This window comes from Oncorhynchus tshawytscha, linkage group LG29, assembly GCF_018296145.1.
Source record: "Oncorhynchus tshawytscha isolate Ot180627B linkage group LG29, Otsh_v2.0, whole genome shotgun sequence".
NCBI classification, from domain to species: domain Eukaryota; kingdom Metazoa; phylum Chordata; class Actinopteri; order Salmoniformes; family Salmonidae; genus Oncorhynchus; species Oncorhynchus tshawytscha.
The window spans coordinates 18,888,539-18,912,193 of NC_056457.1; the positions used below are offsets into that span (position 1 = coordinate 18,888,539).

Here is a 23,655-nt window from a genome sequence, read left to right on the forward strand (position 1 = left end):
TTTTTATGGCATGCAATTCACTGTATGAAAAATGCATAGTTGTCTGTGACTGTGACTTGGGTAGTGGTTTTGTTCAGACTATGAGATGCAGGTGGCCCTATCCGAAGCACTCTGTCGAATGACCATAAAGAGGTCGAGGAAAGAGCTGACCAGCAAGTGGTTTGCCAACCCAGTTTTTGCAGAGGGTTTCAACGCAATAAACGATACAGAATTTGAGATAGTAAGTTTCTCTAAGTCAGAGTTCCAACCTCCCCCATAAATAATTCAAATGTTGATAGTGGCATTCAAAGAGGACTGTTATTTGGGGTAAAATCATGCATGGCTTAACTGTCAGACTAGCCTTGATTTTTTTTCTTCTCTGTTGCAAAATAGGACTGCAGAACTTTTCTCAATGACTTGAACAGCTATTTTGGAGATGAAAGAAGGGGAGTCCACACTATTTTTCTCTACATTTCAAACACCCACCTCATTATTCTCATTTCATATTATTTAAATAAAAATATATTATTCTGTAAAGAATAAATCACATCAAACACAAGTTTCACATGGTAAGATAATGGCCTGTTTCTCATAGGGTGTTCACGTTCCCCTGCATCTGTGTGTTTCTTGACACCACTGAGGTAAGACCAGCAGTAGTCCCAGGATCACTGCTCCAAAGTCATAAGGGGACATGGATGACACTCCAGATAATAAAGATACATGTGTGGCAGTTAGAAATGTCTTATTTAAAGCTAACTGTGTCTTATGTCATGCATGGGTACCTCCAATTGGGTCTGATATTCCCCTCAAGCAATGGTGTGTAACACTTACAAATTAATGTCTTTGTCTTCAGCTGTTCATGCCAGAGGATGAGAAACTGGAACATTTCTGGGTGGACTTCAACCTAGGAACGTCCTGTATCAGCCTCTTTGTCAACAACCCCGAGGTGAGACTGACCAGACCACACACCAGTGTACGTCAGCAATAAATGAATGCCAGTAATGTTTACTTTAATGGGTCGCTCCTAGATTTACAATGTCCTAAGTGAGGCTTTTTAAATTTGTTTTCCCCCTCTGCCATGTCGTCTGGCGCTACAGGGTTCACTGTGGGAATCAATCCATTTGCTAAGAGCAGACGTCTTTAGGTTCAGTGTGTGTGGTGAGTGGAGAATTCATCTTGCATCATTAGCCCTTCAGTTTGATGCTGAAATGAGGATATGGGACTTTTCCTTTATTTGAGAAGTAATGAGCTGCATTTGATATGGTTTACCATGATTCTCCTTCCAGACTGTGATAATCAGACCATTCTGACTGTTCACCTGTCCAACCCCCTCACCTATCGCATGACCAAGGGAAAGATGGTCCAGATCATCTTCGATTCCAAGCATGACATCCTGGACGCTGCCAAGAGGGTCTTTGAAAGCAAACGACTACTGGTAACCCCTATCATGACAGTTGAATTATGAGGACAATGCTTTACCAATAAAGTTACGAGCATGAGATGCCCATTGTTAAGTTATGAAAGTAGGCTATGCCATATTCTTCCCTTTCCCACAGCAAAGTGTACGTTCAGATGACCAGCCTTCGATACAACACGTCATGGAACCTTTGCAATCAGATATGTTCAGTTCTTTAATCTCATAGACTGATGTAATCAGGCCAGATCACATAGGTTATGCTATATTAATTTCCACATTAAAGGGATGCTTTGTGATTTTGGCAATATTTGTTAACATATACCCATACACTTCCAGTCACTAGTTAGCATTGGCTCGCAAAACTACCTCGAACTTCCTTCATACTGTACGTAGATACAGTTGAAGTCAGAAGTTTACATGCACTTAGGTTGGAGTCATTAACTTGCTTTTAATCCACTCCACATATTTCTTGTTAAACTATAGTTTTGCCAAGTCGGTTAGGACATCTACTTTGTACATGACACAAGTCATTTTTCCAACTGTTTACAGACAGGGAAATAATATATCACAATTCCAGTGGGTCAGAAGTTTACATAAACTAAGTTGACTGTGCCTTTAAACAAAATAGATGGCTTCATGAGGGAGGAAAATGATGTGGATATATTGAAGCAAGTGTCCTTTTTGTGTGTGTCCTTTTAAACGACCTTGACTCTGGGGGTAGAGGTAACATAGTAAATGTAAATCCAGGACACTCCAGTATGGTGTGTGTTAATTTTGTGGATGTTCATCCATTTTGTTTAATTTGTTACGAATTCCAATTTGTTTTGGCTAAGTTAGCTAGGGAGCTATGGTTATGGGAAGGATTAGCTAACATGCTATGTAGTTACAAAGTTGCTACAGTTGTCTGTGAGATTCGAACACACAATATTTGGTTTGATAGTCTTCACCCTACTTTTGTTTTTGCTTTAAGGAACCCGTCTTATGTAACCGATCATACTAATTTCAGTGTCTCCATTTACTATGTTAGGTCAAGTCTGAGACCAGGCTGCTGTAAAAGAATGTATGAATTCATGGAATGTATTTCTCCATTAGATCTTGACGTGCTAGCTGCATTGGAGACCTCGTCACTGTAAGTACCCTATGCTTTATTTGGCAGTCTATATGGTTATTTATGATACATTGGGTTTTTAAGATGAGCAACTGATTGTTTCCGCCAAGGTCCCCTACTCTGGCAACTGCAGGCAGCACAGAGGTAAGCATTAAAATACATGAAGGGGTAACTTAACCATATTCAGTGGGGCTCCTTCAACCTAGTCCCACAGTGTCCAACTCTGTCAAGCTATATCATTATGGCACATGGTAATAAAGAGTTGACTGCTGCACAAATAGTATGGGAGTACTAATGATTGTTTTGTCCTATAGATCCCTGCTGTAAACCAGACCAGTTTGGCAACAACTCTGTCTCAGTGAGTGATCACAGCAAAAAGTGTTTCAATGGTTCACCAATACTGCACTCGTTCTATACTGTCATATTTTCGTCAAGTAATTGATTTTCTCTAATCACAGGGAAAGAATTGAAACTTCACCGGAGGACATATTTGAACTGTGTGCCAGCTCTGACACTGAGGTTTGCTATTTGAGTCTTGTCATCTTATGTCTGCTGTGATGCTATTTGAGCAATGCTTTCAATGAGACGAGTGTTAATCAAGACAGTGGATCTAATGACTGTAGATGCATTTAAAAAATATACAGTAGAAGTCAGAAGTTTACATACACCTTAGCTAAATACATTTAAACTTAGTTTTTCACAATTCCTGACATTTAATCCTAGTAAAAATTCCCCGTCTTACATCAGTTAGGATCACCAATTTATTTTAAGAATGTGAACTGTCAGAATAATAGAGCGAGTGATTAAATTCAGCTTCTGTCTTTCATCACATTCCCAGTGGGTCAGAAGTTTACATGCATTCAATTAGTATTTGGTAGCATTGACTATAAATTAACTTGGGTCAAACGTTTCTGGTAGCCTTCCACAAGCTTCCCACGAGAAGTTGGTTGAATTTTGTCCCATTCCTCCTGACAGAGCTGTTGTAAATGAGTCAGGTCTCTAGGCCTCCTTGCTCGCACATGCTTTTTAGTTCTGCCCACAGATCTTCTATGGGATTGAGGTCAGGGCTTTGTGATGGCCACTCCAATACTTTGACTTTGTTGTCCTTCAGCCATTTTGCCACAACATTAGAAGTATGCTTGGGGTCATTGTCAATTTGGCAGACCCATTTTCAAGCAAACATTAAAATCCTGACTGATGTCTTGAGATGCTGCTTCAATATATCCACATAATTGTCCTCCCTAATGATGCCATCTATTTTGTGAAGTGCACCAGTCCCTCCTGCAGCAAAGCACCTCCACAACATGATGCTGCCACCTCCGTCCTTCACGGTTGGGATGGTGTTCTTCGGCTTGCAAGCCTCCCCCTTTTCCCTCCAAACATAACGGTGGTCATTATGGTCAAACACTTCATTTGTGTTTCATCAGACCAGAGGACATTTCTCCAAAAAGTACAATCTTTGTCCCCATGTACAGTTGCAAACCGTAGTCTGGCTTTTTTATTGCCGTTTTGGAACAGTGGCTTCTTCCTTGCTGAGCGGCCTTTCAGGTTATGTTGATATAGGACTCGTTTTATTGTGGATATAGATACTTTTGTACCTGTTTCCTCCAGCATCTTCACAAGGTCCTTTGCTGTTGTTCTGGGATTGATTTGCAGTTTTCACACCAAAGTACGTTCATCTCTAGGAGACAATGCGTCTCCTTCCTGAGCGGTATGACATCTGCGTGGTCCCATGGTGTTTATACTTGCGTACTATTGTTTGTACAGATGAACTTGGTACCTTCAGGCATTTGGAAATTACGCCCAAGGATGAACCAGACTTGTGGAGGTCTACAATTATTTTCTGAGGTCTTGGCTGATTTCTTTTGATTTTCCCATGATCTCAAGCAAAGAGGCACTGAGTTTGAAGGTAGGCCTTGAAATACATCCACAGGAACACCTCCAATTCACTCAAATTATGTCAGCTAGCCTATCAGAAGCTTCTAAAGACATTACATAATTTTCTGGAATTTTCCAAGCTGTTTAAAGGCACAGTCAACTTAGTGTATGTAAACTTCTGACTCACTGGAATTGTGATAGTGAAATAATCTGTCTGTAAACAATTGTTGGAAACATTGTGTCAGGACATCTTCATGTGCATAACTGACTTGCCAAAACTATAGTTTGTTAAAAATATATTTGTGGAGTTGTTGAAAAACGAGTTTAAATGACTCCAACCTAAGTGTATGTTAACTTCTGACTTCAACTGTACATTCAATACGCTTGGTTGGTACTCCCCTCTGTATTTATTTGGACAGTGATGATAAAATTGGTTAATTTGGCTCTATACTAAGCATTTTCGATTTGGGAACAATGTTTCATGAGGCGACAGTGCAGAATGTCACTTTTTTATTTGAGGGAATTTTCATGCAAATGTTTAACCATTTTAGCGTTGTCCGGGTTAGGGAGGGATTGGCCGGTAGGGATATCCTTGTCTCATCGCACACCAGCGACTCCTGTGGCGGGCCGGGCGCAGTGCATGCTAACCAAGGTTGCCAGGTGCACGGTGTTTCCTCCGACACATTGGTGCGGCTGGCTTCCGGGTTGGATGCCCACTGTGTTAAGAAGCAGTGCGGCTTGGTTGGGTTGTCTATCGGAGGACGCATGACTTTCAACCTTCATCTCTCCCGAGCCCGTATGGGAGTTGTAGCGATGAGACAAGATGGTAGCTACTAACAATTGGATACCACGAAATTGGGGGGGAAAAAAGGGGGTAAAATTTAAAAAACAGGTGGTGACCATGAACCCGATGGTCACTGACAGAGTTCCTCTGTGGAGATGGGAGAACCTTCCAGAAGGACAAACATCTCTGCAGCACTCCCACTCCACCAATCAGCCCTTTTTGGTAGAGTGGCCAGATGGAAGCCACTCCTCAGTAAAAGGCACATGACAGCCCGCTTGGAGTTTGCCAAAAGGCACCTAAAAACTCTCAGACAATGATAAACAAGATTCAATGCCCACGTGCACAAAGCGAGGCCCATACAGAAATGGTTTGAGATCGGTGTGGAAGAACTTGAATGGCTCGCACAGAGCCCTGACCTCAACCCCATTGGACACTTTTGGGATATATTGGAACGCCGACTGCGAGCCAGGTCTATTCGCCCAACATCAGTGTCCTCACTAACGCTCTTGTGGCTGAATGGCAGCAAGTCCCCGCAGCAAGTCCCCGCAGCAATGTTTCAACATCTCGTAGAAACCTTCCCAGAAGAGGGGAGGCTGTTATCAGCAAAGGGGGGACCAACTCCATATAATTGCCCATGATTTTGGAATGAAATGTTCAATGAGCAGATGTCCACATACATTTGGTCGTGTGTGTGAATTTTGTACGTGTGTATTTTGACATTAACTTAGTGTCTTTAAAGTAGGTGTAAGTTTAGTATCTGGTCCCATATTTCTAGCACTCAATTGATTATCACTTGGATGCATTTGTAGGTTGTTTCTGATTTTTGTTTTGCCCAAAAAGAACTGAAGGGTGAATAATGTCTTGTCACTTTTTAATTGTAAATAAGAATGGAAGACCTTTCTGAACACCTACATTAATATGGATGCTGTCATGGATAATTAATTAATCGTGAATGAGTGATTATCCATAATCATGGTAGGTAGCATCCAAATTAATGTAGATGTGTTCAGTGACCTCTTCCATTCTTATTTACAATAAGTGACTCCAAAATTACACTACATTATTAACCATCCAGTTCCTATTGGGCACAACATAATCAGAAACACAACCCAAACTGAAAATACATGTAAATAAGTTATTCACTAAGGGAATTTATCCAAATGCGTATGAAAAAAATGGAGGGACTAGATGCATAAAGTGCTTTCATTTCTAAACGGTAAAATGGATATCTATGAAAATACCCTCAAGTAGGTGACATTCTGTACTGAAACTCGTATGAGAAATGTTATCTCAAATCTAAAATGCTGGACTATAGAGACAAATGTAGCTTCACTGTCTCTAAATAAATACGGAGGGTGTCCAAGATCATAATGAAAACCTGCCACCTTCTGGAGACCACAGGAACACTGCTTGTGCAGTCAGATCATGTCACTGAAAACGTCTGATGTCTTGGGCCTCGGCATCACCATCACTGCATGTGTTAACGTCTGACTGCCTCAGGTCACTGTTGAAGTAACTGAGACTATTGGTGCCACGTATACAGACTTGTCACATGTCAGGAAGCCAGAGAGTATTACATTCTTGACTGCTTTGAAGAGGTACCAGGTCAGTTTGTAGATAGAGAAATGTATATAGACTACTTATTGTCAAATCAAATTTTATTTGTCACATACACATGGTTAGCAGATGTTAATGCGGGTGTAGCGAAATGCTTGTGCTTCTAGTTCCGACAATGCAGTAATAACCAACGAGTAATCTAGCTAACAATTCCAAAAAATACTACCTTATACACATAAGTGTAAAGGGATAAAGAATATGTACATAGAGATATATGAATGAGTGATGGTACAGTGCGGCATAGGCAAGATGCAGTAGATGGTATCGAGTACAGTATATACATATGAGATGAGTATGTAAACAAAGTGGCATAGTTTAAAGTGGCTAGTGATACATGTATTACACAAAGATGCAGTAGATGATAGAGTACAGTATATACGTATACATATGAGATAAATAATGTAGGGTATGTAAACATTATATTAAGTAGCATTGTTTAAAGTGGCTAGTGATATATTTTACATCAATTCCCATTATTAAAGTGGCTGGAGTTGAGGCAGTGTGTTGGCAGCAGCCACTCAATGTTAGTGGTGGCTGTTTAACAGTCTGATGGCCTTGAGATAGAAGCTGTTTTTCAGTCTCTCGGTCCCAGCTTTGATGCACCTGTACTGACCTCGCCTTCTGGACGATAGCGGGGTGAACAGGCAGTGGCTCGGGTGGTTGTTGTCCTTGATGATCTTTATGGCCTTCCTGTGACATCGGGCAGTGTAGGTGTCCTGGAGGGCAGGTAGTTTGCCCCCGGTGATGCGTTGTGCAGACCTCACTACCCTCTGGAGAGCCTTACGGTTGTGGGCAGAGCAGTTGCCGTACCAGGCGGTGATACAGCCCGACAGGATGCTCTCGATTGTGCATCTGTAGAAGTTTGTGTGCTTTTGGTGACAAGCCAAATTTCTTCAGCCTCCTGAGGTTGAAGAGGCGCTGCTGCGCCTTCTTCACGATGCTGTCTGTGTGGGTGGACCAATTCAGTTTGTCTGTGATGTGTACGCCGAGGAACTTAACTTACTACCCTCTCCACTACTGTTCCATCGATGTGGATAGGGGGGTGTTCCCTCTGCTGTTTCCTGAAGTCCAGAATCATCTCCTTAGTTTTGTTGACGTTGAGTGTGAGGTTATTTTCCTGACACCACACTCAGAGGGCCCTCACCTCCTCCCTGTAGGCCGTCTCGTCGTTGTTGGTAATCAAGCCTACCACTGCTGTGTCGTCCGCAAACTTGATGATTGAGTTGGAGGCATGCGTGGCCACGCAGTCGTGGGTGAACAGGGAGTACAGGAGAGGGCTCAGAACGCACCCTTGTGGGGCCCCAGTGTTGAGGATCAGCGGGGTGGAGATGTTGTTACCTACCCTCACCACCTGGGGGCGGCCCGCCAGGAAGTCCAGTACCCAGTTGCACAGGGCGGGGTTGAGACCCAGGGTCTCGAGCTTGATGACGAGTTTGGAGGGTACTATGGTGTTAAATGCTGAGCTGTAGTCGCACAGCATTCTCACATAGGTATTCCTCTTGTCCAGATGGGTTAGGGCAGTGTGCAGTGTGGTTGAGATTGCGTCGTCTGTGGACCTATTTGGGCAGTAAGCAAATTGGAGTGGGTCTAAGGTGTCAGGTAGGGTGGAGGTGATATGGTCCTTGACTAGTCTCTCAAAGCACTTCATGATGACGCAAGTGAGTGCTACAGGGCGGTAGTCGTTTAGCTCAGTTACCTTAGCTTTATTAGGAACAGGAACAATGGTGGCCCTCTTGAAGCATGTGGGAACAGCAGACTGGGGTATGGGGGACTGGATTGAATATGTCCGTAAAAACACCAGCCAGCTGGTCTGCGCATGCTCTGAGGGTGCGGCTGGGGATGCCGTCTGGGCCTGCAGCCTTGCGAGGGTTAACACGTTTAAATGTTTTACTCACCTCGGCTGCAGTGAAGGAGAGTCCGCATGTTTTGGTTGTGGGCCGTGCCAGTGGCACTGTATTGTCCTCAAAGCGGGCAAAAAAGTTATTTAGTCTACCTGGGAGCAAGGCATCCTGGTCCGTGACTGGGCTGGTTTTCTTTTTGTGATCCGTGATTGACTGTAGACCCTGCCACATACCTCTTGTGTCTGAGCCGTTGAATTGCGATTCTACTTTGTCTCTATACTGACGCTTAGCTTGTTTGATTGCCTTGCGGAGGGAATAGCTACACTGTTTGTATTCGGTCATGTTTCCGGTCACCTTGCCCTGATTAAAAGCAGTGGTTCGTGCTTTCAGTTTCACGCAGTTTCACTCCACTGGCTATTGTGTATGTTTAGTGTGTCAAGTACTAAATGACTTTCCTCAAGGGCATCTGTTTGGCTATATTTCCCTCTACATTTAAATATCTGTGTGTGTGTGTGTGTTTGTCTGTTTTGCAGGTGGCCAGAGCAAAAACAAGGCTCTTCAGCACTCAGTCTCTCTCCTCTGGCGGGTAAGGCCACAGTCCCAAACACTTGTCCAAAAGACCTCTACAGGACACTTAACAGTTCTGTTCCTGTTATATTAGTCACAGTTGTCTGAAACTATCTGTAGTTGATGTTGTCCCTTGGTAATCGTGTGGTCACTACTAGTTGCAGAGGACTAGTGCAATTACAGTTCATTGATTGACAATCAATCTCCATGTCCTTCTGTGTCCTCTTCTGCTTCAGGTCAACACACTCCACCCCAACCAACAAGGAGAAACGGAAGCAAAAGGTTTGCATAACAATTTTCACTATTTGATCAAAGTATAATGTTATTGCACTCTGAATGGGATTCGCTGCTAACCATTTGTGAAATCGTAGCGATTTTCCACCAATTTCATTCATACTGAAGCCCAGTGTTTCCTAACTCCTCCAGGACCCCCAACAAAACACATTTTGTTGTAAACTAAAATACCTGATTCAACTTAAGGGCTTGACGATTAGTTGACTAGTAGCTTGTCCGAGGCCACAACAAATATATGTACTGTTGAGGGTATGGGGGACCGGAGTTGGGAAACACTGCTGTAGCCAGTGGCGTTGTTTTGAAACTGTCCTATTCATATGAATGAATAAGGTATTGAACTTTATTTATATCCTCTGTAGTCTAAATCAAAAGACTCTCCTCCTCCCCCTGCTGAGGCTGGCAGCAGTGTGATCCTGTCCCAGCGGGCCAAACACGACTACACCAGGAAGAAGCCCAAAACCAAGAGCAAACTGAAGAGTGAGCATGCCACGTCCCGACTCCCCTCACACCCACTCATTCTGTTTGAGTGCTCTGAGCTGCGTTGGTCTAGTAGACACCCTGCTGTAGCCCGTCTCCCCCTCACTCTCTCTACAGTTCTACCCCTGTCCTCTCCCAGCAGTGCAGACGAGGCCTCCCCTGTCAAGGTAACACGTCTCTCCTTTATTCTAGGTTAGTAACTTCATAGCTAATGGCAACCATAGCCCTATTTCACCTAGGCTACCAGACATTACCACCCCTTAGAACAGACTGTCATTAACATGTTGGGCAGTTATCAAAATGGATAGAATGATTTGGTATGCCACAGTGATTTTTTTTATATAGGTACAGTATGGGATCTACAGTTTGCTGCTTCAGTGTCTTGAGATATATTTTTGTCAGATGTTACTATGGAATACTGAAGTATAATTACAAGTATTTCATAAGTGTCAAAGGCTTTTATAGACAATTACATGAAGTTGATGTAGAGCGTTAATATTTGCAGTGTTGACCCTTTTTCAAAACCTCTGCAATCCGCCCTGGCATGCTGTCAATTAACTTCTGGGCCACATCCTGACTGATAGCCCATTCTTGCATAATCAATGCTTGGAGTTTGTAAGAATTTGTGGGATTTTGTTTGTCCACCCGCCTCTTGAGGATTTGACCACAAGTTCTCAATGGGATTTAAGGTCTGGGGAATTTCCTGGCCATGGACCCAAAATATTGATGTTTTGTTCCCCGAGCCACTTAGTTATAACTTTTGCCTTATGGCAAGGTGCTTCATCATGCTGGAAAAGGCATTGTTTGTCACCAAACTGTTCCTGGGTGGTTGGGAGAAGTTGCTCTCGGAGGATGTGTTGGTACCGTTCTTTATTCATGGCTGTGTTCTTAGGCAAAATTATGAGTGTGCCCACTCCCTTGGCTGAGAAGCAACCCAGCACATGAATGGTCTCAGGATACTTTACCATTGGCATGACACAGGACTGATGGTAGCGCTCACCTTGTCTTCTCCGGACAAGCTTTTTCCCGGATGCCCCAAACAATCGGAAAGGGGATTCATCAGAGAAAATGACTTTACCCCAGTCCTCAGCAGTCCAATCCCTGTACCTTTTGTGGAATATCAGTCTGTCCCTGATGTTTTTCCTGGAGAGAATTGGCTTCTTTTCTGCCCTTCTTGACACCAGGCCATCCTCCAAAAGTCTTTGGCTCACTGTGCGTGCAGATGCACTCACACCTGCCTGCTGCCATTCCTGAGCAAGCTCTGTACTGGTAGTGACCTGATCCCGCAGCTGAATCAACTTTAGGAGACGTCCTGGCGCTTGCTGGACTTTCTTGGACGCCCTGAAGCCTTCTTCACAACAATTGAACCGCTCTCTTTGAAGTTCTTGATGATCCGATAAATGATTGATTTTAGATTAAATCTTACTGGCAGCAATATCCGTGCCTGTGAAGCCCTTTTTGTGCAAAGCAATGATGACGGCACGTGTTTCCTTGCAGGTAACCACGGTTGACGGAGGAAGAACAATGATTCCAAGCACCACCCTCCTTTGGATGCTTCCAGTTTGTTATTTGAACTCAATCAGCATCACCGAGCGATCTCCAGCCTTGTCCTCGTCAACACTCACACTTGTGTTAACGAGAGAATCACTGACATGTCAGCTGGTCCTTTTGTGGCAGGGCTGAAATGCAGTGGAAATGTTTTTGGGGGATTCAGTTCATTTACATGGAAAAGAGGGACTTTGCAATTAATTGATATTCATCTGATCACTTTTCATAATACTCTGGAGTATATGCAAATTACCATCATACAAACTGAGGCAGCAGACTTTGAAGATTAATATTTGTCATTCTCAAAACTTTTGACCACTACTGTAGCTGTAATAGCATAGGTCCAGTTCTTGGTTTGCCTCTACCTCGGTGTGATATGAAATGTTGTTGCTGTTTGACAATACATGTCCACGACATCCCCTTTCTGTTTTGAACAGCACCGTACACCAGCATGCAGATCAGCGGGGGGAACACCAAGTACAAACATTGCAGAACAGCTATTTGACAAGCTCAAAGAGGAAGAATCTCTGGAGTTTCCTCCTCCATCCAACCTGATATCACGAGATTCAGGCAAGCTATACAGTTCCTTTGGAAAGTCTTCAGACCCCTTTTTCCACAATTTGTTATGTTACAGCCTTACTCTAAAATGGATTAAATAAGTAAAAATCCTCAGCAATCTACACGGAATACCCCATAATGACAAAGTGAAAACATGTTTTTAGAAAACAAATACCTTTGTTACATAAGTATTCAGACCCTTTGCTATGAGACTCAAAATTGAGCTCAGGTGCATCCTGTTTCCATTATCATCCTTGAGTTAGCTCACTGTTCCCCGGTAGGCCGTCATTGTAAATAAGAATTTGTTCTTAACTGACTTGCCTAGTTAAATAAACATATTTTTTTTAAATCTGCAACTTGATTGCAGTCCATCTGTGGTAAATTCAATTGACTGGACCTGATTTGGGTAGAGGCCCACCTGTTAATATAAGGTCCCACAGTTGACAGTGCCAGAATGTCTGAACAAAAACCAAGCCATGAGGTCGACGGAATTGTACGTAGATCTCCGAGACAGGATTGTGTCGTGGCGAAGACCTGGGGAAGGGTACCAAAACATTTCTGCAGCTTTGAAGGGCCCCAAAAACACAGTGGCCTCCGCCAAGACTCTTCCTAGGGCTGTCCGCCTGGCCAAACTAGCAATTGGGAAGAAGGGCCTTGGTCAGGGAAATGACCAAGAACCCGATGGTCACTCTGACAGAGCTCCTCTGTGGAGATGGGAGAACCTTCCAGAAGGACAACCATCTCTGGAGCACTCCACCAGTCACGCCTTTATGGTAGAGTGGCCAGATGGAAGCCACTCCTCAGTAAAAGACACATGAGAGCCCGCTTGGAGTTTTCCAGAAGGCACCTAAAGCATCTCCGACTATGAGAAACAAGATTTTCTGGTCTGATGAAACCAAGATTGAACTCTTTGGCCTGAATGCCAAGCATCACGTCTGGAGGAAACCTGGCACCAGCCCTACGGTGAAGTGTGGTGGTAGCATGCTGTGTGGTTGTTTTTCAGGGACTGGGAGACTGGTCAGGATCAAGGGAAAGATGAACTGAGCAAAGATACAGAGATCCTTGATGAAAACCTGCTCAGGACCTCAGACTGGGGTGTAGGTTCACCTTCGAACAGGACAACGACCCTAAGCACACAGCCAAGAGAACGCAGGAGTGGCTTCGGGACAAGTCTCTGAATGTCCTTGAGTGGCCAAGCCAGAGCCCGAACTTGAACCCGATCAAACATATCTGAAAATAACTAAAAATAGCTGTGCAGCGACGTTCCCATCCAACATGACACTTTTTGAGAGGTCCTGCAGAGAAGAATGGAAGAAACTCCCCAAATACAGGTGTGCCAAGCTTGTAGGGTCATACCCAATAATTGATGCTGTAATCACTGCCAAATGTGCTTCAACAAAGAACAGAGTAGAGTAAAGGGTTTCAATACATATGTAAATTTGATATTTATTTGTATAAATTAGCAAAAATTGGTTCTTGCTTTGACGTTATGGGTATTGTGTGTAGATTGACACAAAAAACAATGATTTAGTACATTTTAGAATAGGCTGTAGCATTACAAAATTGACATTTTGAAAAAGTCAAGGGGTCTGGATACTTTCCGAAGGCATTCATCAGAACAAGGCTGCATCTGAAATGGTATGATATTCAATATAGTACAGTTGACCAGGGATCATAAGGGCAATGTTAACTATGGTTGAATTGATTTTATTTTTGTCATTTAGCAGACACTTTTATCCAGTGTGACTTACAGGAGCATTCGGGTTAAGTGCCTTTCTCAAGCTTGGCACATCGGCAGATTTTTTTTTTTCACACCTGACACCCACATCGCACATTGTGGTATACAGACCTGTTTCTCATGGATTATGGGGCTATAGTTAGACCTGTAGCTGATGTGAAACCTGTATGGGGATTTTCCCTTCAATACAGGTCTACAGCATGTCAAAATAAATGTCCCATACAGGTCTCACATTAGCTAACAACATTGCATTCCTTGTAGGCTTCCGTGATGTGACTGGGGAGGACTGGGACGAATCTGTGTTTCCCCGAGAGGAACAAGATGCATCTACACCTACTGTAAGGTACTCCGTAGTACTTGCCTGGTGCCAGATCTGTTTGTGATCGTTAGCCAACGCGATAGACTACGACCATAAGCATTTGCACAACAGCACAAACAGATCTGGCACCAGACTCATGATACATCCCAATAACACATGTTTCACCTCTCCAATAGGAGAATCCCTCTCCTATTCCTAAATCTTCTCTTGGAAGATTTACTAACAGAGAGAACCTCCATTTATACCCTGGTGCTAGTTATTCTATTGTTTTGTTGGGTGTTTACTGTACTGTTGTTTCTAACTAATGTGTTATAACATGTATAGATTTTCATAATAAACATGTAATCTGTTATAATCAGTGCTTGAATTGGAAAGGAGCTCACTGGAGCTGAGTACCGGCACCTACATTTTTCTACTGCTTGAGCTCCTGTTCCTCTAGAATATTAGCTCAAGTATTGTGGTGTTCCTGCACCTAAATATAAACAGTACTGTCACACAAAATGAGTACCAGCACCTATTTCAGTCCAGGCCATAATGTAAAATTATTATTTCAGGACCATGTTCCCAATCAGGAGGCTGGAATTCATAGGAAGAGGCCTTGGGCCTCAGGTATGTCTCTGAAGTCTCTGTAATGACTTGACATGTACTGTTGACCAATCTGGTCCTTTAAAAATTCTAAAAGAGCATCTGTTTTCAAATACTTACCGTGGTCGTATTCATTAGGCATCAAACTGAATTTAAAGGACTACCTGAACTTCTATTATAACAAAAGTTTGTTAGTTTTCAGTTGCAAAATGTTTTCATATGATAGAACACTTGATAAAACATGGCCCTCACTGAAGGAGAAATTACCATAAAGGTGTGGACTGGAGCTGACCATGGTCAATGGCCATGTTGTGGTCATATTACTCAGCAGAGCGTGCCGACTTGGGAGGTGCAGCGGAGAAGAAGAGTGTGCCGCTAGAAAGTGATCCAAGGCAAAGACCCAGGGCCTTCTTTCCCTCAGAACCTCTCGAGGAGGCTGCTGGTAATACATACATACATACAGTTGGAAGTTTACATACTTAGGTTGGAGTCATTAAAACTCGTTTTTCAACCACTCCACAAATTTCTTGTTAACAAACTATAGTTTGGCAAGTCGGTTAGGACCTCTACTTTGTGCATGACACAAGTCATTTTTCCAACAATTGTTTACAGACAGATTATTTCATTTATAATTGACTGTATCACAATTCCAGTTGGTCAGAAGTTTAGATGCACTAAGTTGACTGTGCCTTTAAACAGCTTGGAAAAATCCCCAAATTATTTCATGGCATTAGAAGCTTCTGATAGGCTAATTGACATAATTTGAGTCAATTGGAGGTGTACCTGTGGATGTATTTCAAGGCCTACCTTCAAACTCAGTATCCTTGGGAGCAATTTCCAAATGCCTGAAGGTACCATGTTCATCTGTACAAACAGTAGTACGCAAGTATAAACACCATGGGACCACGCAGCCGTCATACCGCTCAGGAAGGAGACGCATTCGGTCTCCTAGAGATGAAGGTACTTTGGTGCGAAAAGTGCAAATCAATCGCAAAACAACAGCAAAGGGCCTTGTGAAGATACTGGAGGAAACCGGTACAAAAGTATCTATATCCACAGTAAAATGAGTCCCATATCGACATAACCTGAAAGGCCGCTCAGCAAGGAAGAAGCCACTGCTTCCAAATCCGCCATAAAGCCAGACTACGGTTTGCAACTTCACATGGGGACAAAGATCGTACATTTTGGAGAAATGTCCTTTGGTCTGTGGATAATTTTCATAAAGTCTGCTGCCCCAGTTTGTATGATGGCAATTTGCATATACTCCAGAATGTTATGAGTGATCAGAGTAATTGAATAATAAAAAGTCCCTCTTTGCCATGCAAATGAACTGAATCCCCAAAAACATTTCCACTGCGTTTCAGCCCTGCCACAAAAGGACCAGCTGACATGTCAGTGATTCTCTCGTTAACACAAGTGAGTGTTGACGAGGACAAGGCTGGAGATCACTCGGTCATGCTTATTGCGTACGAATAACAGATTGGAAGCTTCAAAAGGAGGGTGGTGCTTGGAATCATTGTTCTTCCTCCGTCAACCGTGGTTACCTGCAAGGAAACACGTGCCGTCATCATTGCTTTGCACAAAAAGGGCCTCGCAGGCAAGGATATTGCTGCCAGTAAGATTGCATCTAAATCAACCATTTTATCGGATCATCAAGAACTTCAAGGAGAGCGGTTCAATTGTTGTGAAGAAGGCTTCAGGGCGCCCAAGAAAGTCCAGCAAGCGCCAGGAAGACTTTTGGAGGATGGCCTGGTGTCAAGAAGGGCAGCAAAGAAGCCACTTCTCTCCAGGAAAAACATCAGGGACAGACTGATATTCTGCAGAAGGTACAGCTATTGGACTGCTGAGGACTGGGGTAAAGTAATTTTCTCTAATAAATCCCCTTTCTGATTGTTTGGGGAATCCGGGAAAAAGCTTGTCCGGAGAAGACAAGGTGAGCGCTACCATCAGTCCTGTGTCATGCCAACAGTAAAACATCCTGAGACCATTCATGTGTGGGGTTGCTTCTCAGCCAAGGGAGTGGGCTCACTCATAATTTTGCCTAAGAACACAGCCATGAATAAAGAATGGTACCAACACATCCTCCGAGAGCAATTTCCCCCAACCATTTGGTGACAAACAATGCCTTTTCCAGCATGATGGAGCACCTTGCCATAAGGCAAATTGATAACTAAGTGGCTCGGGGAACAAAACATCAATATTTTGGGTCGGCTAGGAAATTCCCCAGACCTTAATCCCATTGAGAACTTGTGGTCAAATCCTCAAGAGGCGGGTGGACAAACAAAACCCGCAAATTCTTACAAACTCCAAGCATTGATTATGCAAGAATGGGCTTCTAACAGTCAGGATGTGGCCCAGAAGTTAATTGACAGCATGCCAGGGCAGATTGCGAGGTCTTGGAAAAAGGGTCAACACTGCAAATATTGACTATCTGCATCAACTTCATGTAATTGTCAATAAAAGCCTTTGACACTTATGAAATGCTTGTAATTATACTTCAGTATTCCATAGTAACATCTGACAAAAACAAATCTAAATACACTGAAGCAGCAAACTTCGTTGTATTAAATATTTGTCATTCTCAACTTTTGGCCACGACTGTATTTAAACTTCTGACCCACTGGGAATGTGATGAAAGTAATAAAAGCTGAAATGTATCATTCTCTCTACTATTATTCTGACAATTCACATTCTTAAAATAAAGTTGTGTTCCTAACTGACCTAAAACAGGGAATTTTTTACTGGGATTAAATGTCAGGAATTGTGAAACACCTTAGCCAAATACATTTAAACTCAGTTCATGTAAACTTTTGACTTCAACTGTGCATATGTACAAGTTGAAGGTTTGGGCACACCTACTCATTTCAAGGGTTTTGCTTTATTTTTACTAATTTCTACATTGTAGAATAATAGGGAAGACATCAAAACTATGAAATAACACACATGGAATCATGTAGTAACCAAAGAAGTATTAAACAAATCAAAATATGTTTTATAATCAAGATTCTTCTCGAAGCCACCCTTTGCCTTGATGACAGCTTTGCACACTCTTGGCATTCTCGCAACCAGCTTCATGAGGAATGCTTTTCCAACAGTCTTGAAAGAGTTCCCACATGTTGAGCACTTGTTGGAACGCAGAGTGAAGGAAAAGCAGCCAACTCATCCCAAACCATCTCAATTGGGTTGAGATCAGGTGTTTGGAGGACAGGTCATCTGATGCAGCACTCCAGCACTCTCCTTGGTCAAAAAGCCCTTACACAGCCTGATGGTGTGTTTTGAGTCATTGTCCTGTTGAAAAACAAATGATAGTCCCACTAAGCGCAAACAAGATGGGTTGGCGTATTGCTACAGAATGCTGTGGTAGCCGTGCTGGTTAAGTGTGCCTTGAATTCTAAAGAAATCAGACGGTGTCACCAGCAAAGCACCATCACACCACCACCACCATGCTTCATGGTGAACCACACGTGGAGAGCATCTATTCACCTACTCTCCCACAAAGACAGTGGTTTGAACCAAAAACCTCAAATTTAGACTCATGAGACCAAAGGACAGATTTCCACCGGTCTAATGACCATTGCTCATGTTTCTTGGCCCAAGCAAGTCTCTTCTTATTGGTGTCCTTTAGTGGTTTCTTAGCAGAAAATTTACCATGAAGTCTTGATTTTACGCAGTCTCCTCTGAACAGTTTATGTTGCTGTGTCTGTTACTTGAATTCTGAAGCATTTATTTGGGCTGAAACCTGAGGTGCAGTTAATTGCCGATTTCTGAGGCTGGTAACTCTAATGAAGTTATCCTCTGCAGCAGAGGTAACTCTGGGTCTCCCTTTCCTGTGGCGGTCCTAATGAGAATCAGTTTCATCATAGCGCTTGGTTTTTGTGACTGCACTTCCATATTGACTGACCTTGATGTCTTTAAGGTAATGGACTGATTCTCTTTGATTATTTGAGCTGTTCTTGCCATGATATGGACTTGGTATTTTACCAAATAGGGCTATCTTCTGTATACCTCCCCTACCTTGTCACAACACAATTGGTGCATTATGAAGTAAAAAAATTACACAAATGACCTTTTAACAAGTCACACCTGTTAATTGAAATGCATTCCAGGTGACTACCTCGTGAAGCTGGTTGAGAGAATGGCAAGAGTGTGCAAAGCTGCCATCAAGGCAAAGGGTGGCTACTTTGAAGAATTTCAAATCTAAAATATATTTTGACTTGTCAACACCCATTTGGTTACTCCCCGATTCCATGTGTGTTATTTAATAGTTTTGATGTCTTCACTATTATTCTACAATGTAAAAAATAAAAACCCTTGAATGAGTAGGTGTGTTTAAACTTCTGACTAGTACTGTACATACAGTGCATTCAGAAAGTATTCAAACCTGACTTTTTCCACATTTTGTTATGTTACAGCATTATTCTGAAATTGATGAGAAAAAACATTTAATCTAAAACAACCTTATTTACATAAGTATTAAGACCCTTTGCTATGATACTCGAAACTAAGGTTAGGTGCATCCTGTTTCCATTGATCATCCTTGATGTTTCAACATCTTGATTGTGGTCCACCTGTGGTAAATTCAATTGATCGGACATGATTTGGAAAGGCACACAACTGTCAGAGCAAAAACCAAGCCATGAGGTCGAAGGAATTGTCCGTAGAATATTTGTATAAATTAGACTTCTGTATTTCATTTTCCCAAAAATTGCTAAGGTTTAAAGAAAACAACATGTTTTGAGATTTTATTTATCCAATTTTATATTCCGGCTGTAACACATTAAAATGTGATATGTCGAGGGATAAGAATATTTTCTGAAGGCACTGTATGCTACTGGTTGTGCAGGCGTTCATTCCAACCCCATCTGTTTCATGCTTTCCAGAATCAATGAGCAGAGTGCTGAATGAGGAGGTGGAGTCTGAGATGGAGATGGGCTCTGGAGTCATCGCTGCTTTCCAGACCTTCAAGAGCCAGCTGAGAGCGCACTTCTCGGTGATCACATCACACGGACTCGTGCAACACAACATAAACTCAGCAAAAAAAGAAATGTCCCCTCACTGTCAACTGCTTTTATTTTCAGGAAACTTAATGTGTAAATATTTGTATGAGCATAAGGTTCAACAACTGAGACATGAACTGAACAAGTGCCACAGACATGTGACTAACAGAAATTGAATGTCCCTGTCCCTGAACAAAAGGGGGGTCAAAATAAAAAATAAGTCAGTATCTGGTGTGGCCACCAGCTGCATTAAGTACTGCAGTGCATCTCCTCCTCATGGACTGTACCAGATTTGCCAGTTCTTGCTGTGAGATGTTACCCCACTCTTCCACCAAGGCACCTGCAAGTTCCCGGACATGTCTGGGGGGAATGGCCTGGGGGGTCTGGGGGGAATTGTTTATGGTTCATTGAACAAGCATGAGAAACGGTGTTTAAACCCTTTACAATGAAGATCTGTGAAGTTATTTGGATTATCTTTGAAAGACAGGGTCCTGGAAAAGGGACATTTCTTTTTTTGCTCAGTTTACAATCATGGTCCCTACTGTTACTCTGGTCCTGGAGAGCTCCAGCTTGCTCCATTCTAATCTCCAACCCAGAATTATCTTGCGTGCGCTGACAAGCTACTGTCACCAGAGACCAGCCCGGCATTAAAACACGATTCCTCCAATCGCTTACCAATCAAGACCTTTAAAACTAGACACTAGGAAACAGTTGACTATGGCACTATTTGATAAAGGTTGCTACCATTCATGTTTCAGATGACTAATCCCCCTTTCCTATTGTTCCTACAGTCCAGGTACAAGAAAATTGAAGCCCGCTCCCTGCAGTCTCTGATGGACTGTCAGAAAAACGTCACTTCTCTCCTGGGTGCTGTCCATGACAGCAGGTAAAAACTATCACTTGGACCATTCTTCAATTATTACTGAATCCATTATTATTTATGTCATTCAGATGACTCAAGTCACTTTCCACTTGGGAACTTGCCTCATCAATGGGTGCAGTTTATACACAGTGATTGGAAATGCCACCCATTCTTGTCTTATGATTTCGTTGGAAGGTTCCACAGAGGTTGGTTGAGGATGTGGTTTACAGTGACATTTTTCCTGTTTGTGCAGGCTGGTCCACCTGGAGCGCTTCCAGGCCACCGTAGTCCAGGAGCTGGGCCGCCTGGAGAATGACTGCATCTCGCTCAAAGAGATTGAGTGTGAAACTGTGGTCTGTCTTCTGTCTCTCTGGCTAGCACACCGTCCTCATTGAAAAGCGTTACTTAATTTGATGTTACCATTACTTAAACCTGGGCCGCGTTAGGGCAAGCAAAGGAAAAGATTTGTAACAGAATTACATATCTTATGGACAGGTGGTTCAACTTCTGTCTGCCTTATAGTGCCTAATGAACACGACCCAGGCTGCCTTATGTTCATAATGAGATCATTTGTGGCTGATGTATGTACTGCAACGAAGATGACTTGGAAAGTAGGGCAGGCAAACTGCACAAGAACCAGTTGACAGTACTTCCTTTCTCCCACTAGGGTTCACTTTTGCTTCCACTACATCATAATGCTTTCTGGCCCACTCCTAGGAGTTAGGGTTTGGTTCAAATTGATTCAAAGGGTTCACATTGTTTTGTTAATTCCTTTAATTTTTCAGAACTTTTGGCAGAGCGAGTCTCAGTCCGTGCGGTCATTCTGTGACCAACAGCAGCAGAGGTAAGCAAGCACTAAACGGCCAACTGACCTAACCTCAATGCAGGGATACAGTACATGTTACATCACATGTATCTAATAATAATAGCCATGTTAGATTGAAAGTCATGCTCTCCCATGTCCTTCCAGGTTAGAGTCGCTAGGAGAGCCCAGAGATGGCTGGAGGAGCAGCATGTCACAGAGGGAGGAGGCTGCAGCACCACCGGTACACTTCTGACCCACACAATGTATACCATGCATCACATGACACGTCCCGTGGAATAGTCTGTCCACCCTGCCCTTGGACATCATTCTTGTATTTTCAAATGGCAAATTAGATCTTGTATTATAACCTATAAACACAGACATGGGTCACCCATCAATTGTTTTTTTGGGACGATTTCTGCGAAAACAAGAGTAAACACACTATGTACACTGCAAATCTAGCCTGGGTGGTGCAGGAGAACCCGTCACCTCTGTAGTCGTGCTCTTGGTTGTGGTGTGAATCATGGTCGGAGTTGCTGTGTTAGTGGACTTCGGATGTACTCGGGCTCCCCCAGGATGAGTTACAGCCCACACTGAACCAAGCAGAACTGAGCCAGCAGCAGCACTCTGTAACCCACCTGACTCCTAGAGTATCAAATACAATATTCCCAGCCTGAGTACAGTCAGTGTAGAATATGGCTGTTTTGGATTTCTAGGTCTGGCAGTATTCCTGTAACAATATTGAACATGGGATTACATTGGCGTAAAGGGATAGGTGACTTTTTGAAGTTGGGAGATTCTGCATGTGGCTAAATAACCAGCCAATGATCTTATTGTTTTGATGGAATTTCAATATCATATGCAAGTTGAAAATAGTTAGACTTTAAAAAAAATCTCTTTTTACAATTACAATAAAGATGACTTCTCTCTTCCTCTCCCCAGGAACCTCCAAAGTAGAAAGCCGGTGACAAAGGAAATAGATAAGACTCTCCAGGTCCTGATGAAACCAACACCACTTTGGACCTTTATGCTGACATTCAACCATGAGTGACGTCGTACAGATGCGTAATGGCTGATAGACCATGACCAAAGTTCTCACACAGGCAATGACCTACCTTGCTCATTTTTTTTCTGCCATTGTTCAAAATACACTCAATTAGAGCTAATACATGAAGGATAATAATAGGCTGATGAATTTCAGGGACATGGTTAGACATCAGAGAGCAAGGCAGACCATGCGTGTTTATTTTTTTTAAATAACTTTTGTCATGTTTGTCGATAGTCACTCAGACATTCAGTGACTGATTGAGAAATGCAATGTATGAAGTCTACGAAAGTCGTCAAGAAAGCCTGTAAAATATAGTTTTTCTAAAGAACCAGTGAAATGTTTACTATGTTTTGCACCCATAAACTTACATTCAAATACAGTGGGATATATCAGGTAGGTTTAGCAGTGTTTCTAAGGCATCTTTAGTTTAACAATGATTTGAGTGAATGCTCTGGAGGGATATTTTTGTTGAGTACATACCGGAGACTATATTCAATAAAGGCATAGTTGTGGCCAAATATGTTGGCACCCTTGCACTTTTCTTAAATAATTCCCTCTAAAATAAGTTAACTTTTGAAATGTTCAACCCAGTGATATTGGATTTTTTAACATTCCAGAATTTTTTTTTCTTTTTGTGAACTTGTTTATAAAAAAATGTGTTTAGAAAATACAGGCAAAATGGCATGGACAAAATGATTGCCACTCTGGAGCTAGTACTTGATTGCTCAGTCTTTGGCCAAGATAACGGCAGACAAATGCTTCTTGTAGCTATCAATAAGCTTGCTGCACCTTTTCTACTGACAATTTGGCCCACTTTTCAGCAGCAAATGGCTCTAATTTGTCAATGTTTGAGGGGTGCCCTCCACCAACTGCTGTTTTCAGATCTCTCATAGGTTTTGGATGTGATTCAGATCTGGACTTGTCACTGGCCACTTCACAACAGTCAAGCATCTCTTTTCCAGTGTTTGGGGTCGTTGTCGTGCTGGAAGATCCACAACCATTAACGGAGACCCAGTTTTTTGGCTACTGGGTTGAACATTGGACTCCAACACATAATCTGCTGATTTCATGATGCTTTGTGCACATTCAAGGCCCCTAGTACCAAAAGCAATGTAACCCTGCAGCATTATCAAACCCCATATTTGATTGTACGGAGGGTGTTCTTTTCATTAACTTAATTTGGTCGTCAGTAAACAGCGCGGATCTGAAAATGCCATAGAACTAATTTGTTTC

At 42.6% G+C, this 23,655-nt stretch overlaps 1 protein-coding gene across 3 annotated transcripts; it reads left to right on the top strand.

The window, feature by feature from the left end:
• Positions 1-508: 508 nt before the first annotated feature.
• Positions 509-22,714, top strand: sycp2l (synaptonemal complex protein 2-like). 3 transcript variants are annotated; one of them, XM_024392681.2, is made up of 23 exons: positions 509-620; positions 833-925; positions 1,077-1,137; positions 1,266-1,414; positions 1,536-1,596; positions 2,489-2,525; positions 2,615-2,648; positions 2,819-2,862; positions 2,963-3,023; positions 9,158-9,210; positions 9,428-9,473; positions 9,845-9,962; positions 10,080-10,129; positions 11,948-12,080; positions 14,068-14,144; positions 14,680-14,734; positions 15,039-15,152; positions 19,591-19,700; positions 20,499-20,593; positions 20,823-20,922; positions 21,355-21,413; positions 21,540-21,615; positions 22,317-22,714. In XM_024392681.2, exons 2-23 carry the CDS (start codon positions 839-841, stop codon positions 22,329-22,331), a joined length of 1,635 nt encoding a protein of 544 aa, XP_024248449.1. In that variant the 5' UTR covers positions 509-620; positions 833-838; the 3' UTR covers positions 22,332-22,714. The 3 variants fall into 3 exon arrangements, with proteins under 3 accessions (XP_024248449.1, XP_024248447.1, XP_024248448.1); XM_024392679.2 differs by having other exon boundaries at positions 9,845-10,129; XM_024392680.2 differs by having other exon boundaries at positions 9,845-10,129; positions 15,042-15,152.
• The last annotated feature ends 941 nt before the right edge of the window (positions 22,715-23,655 follow it).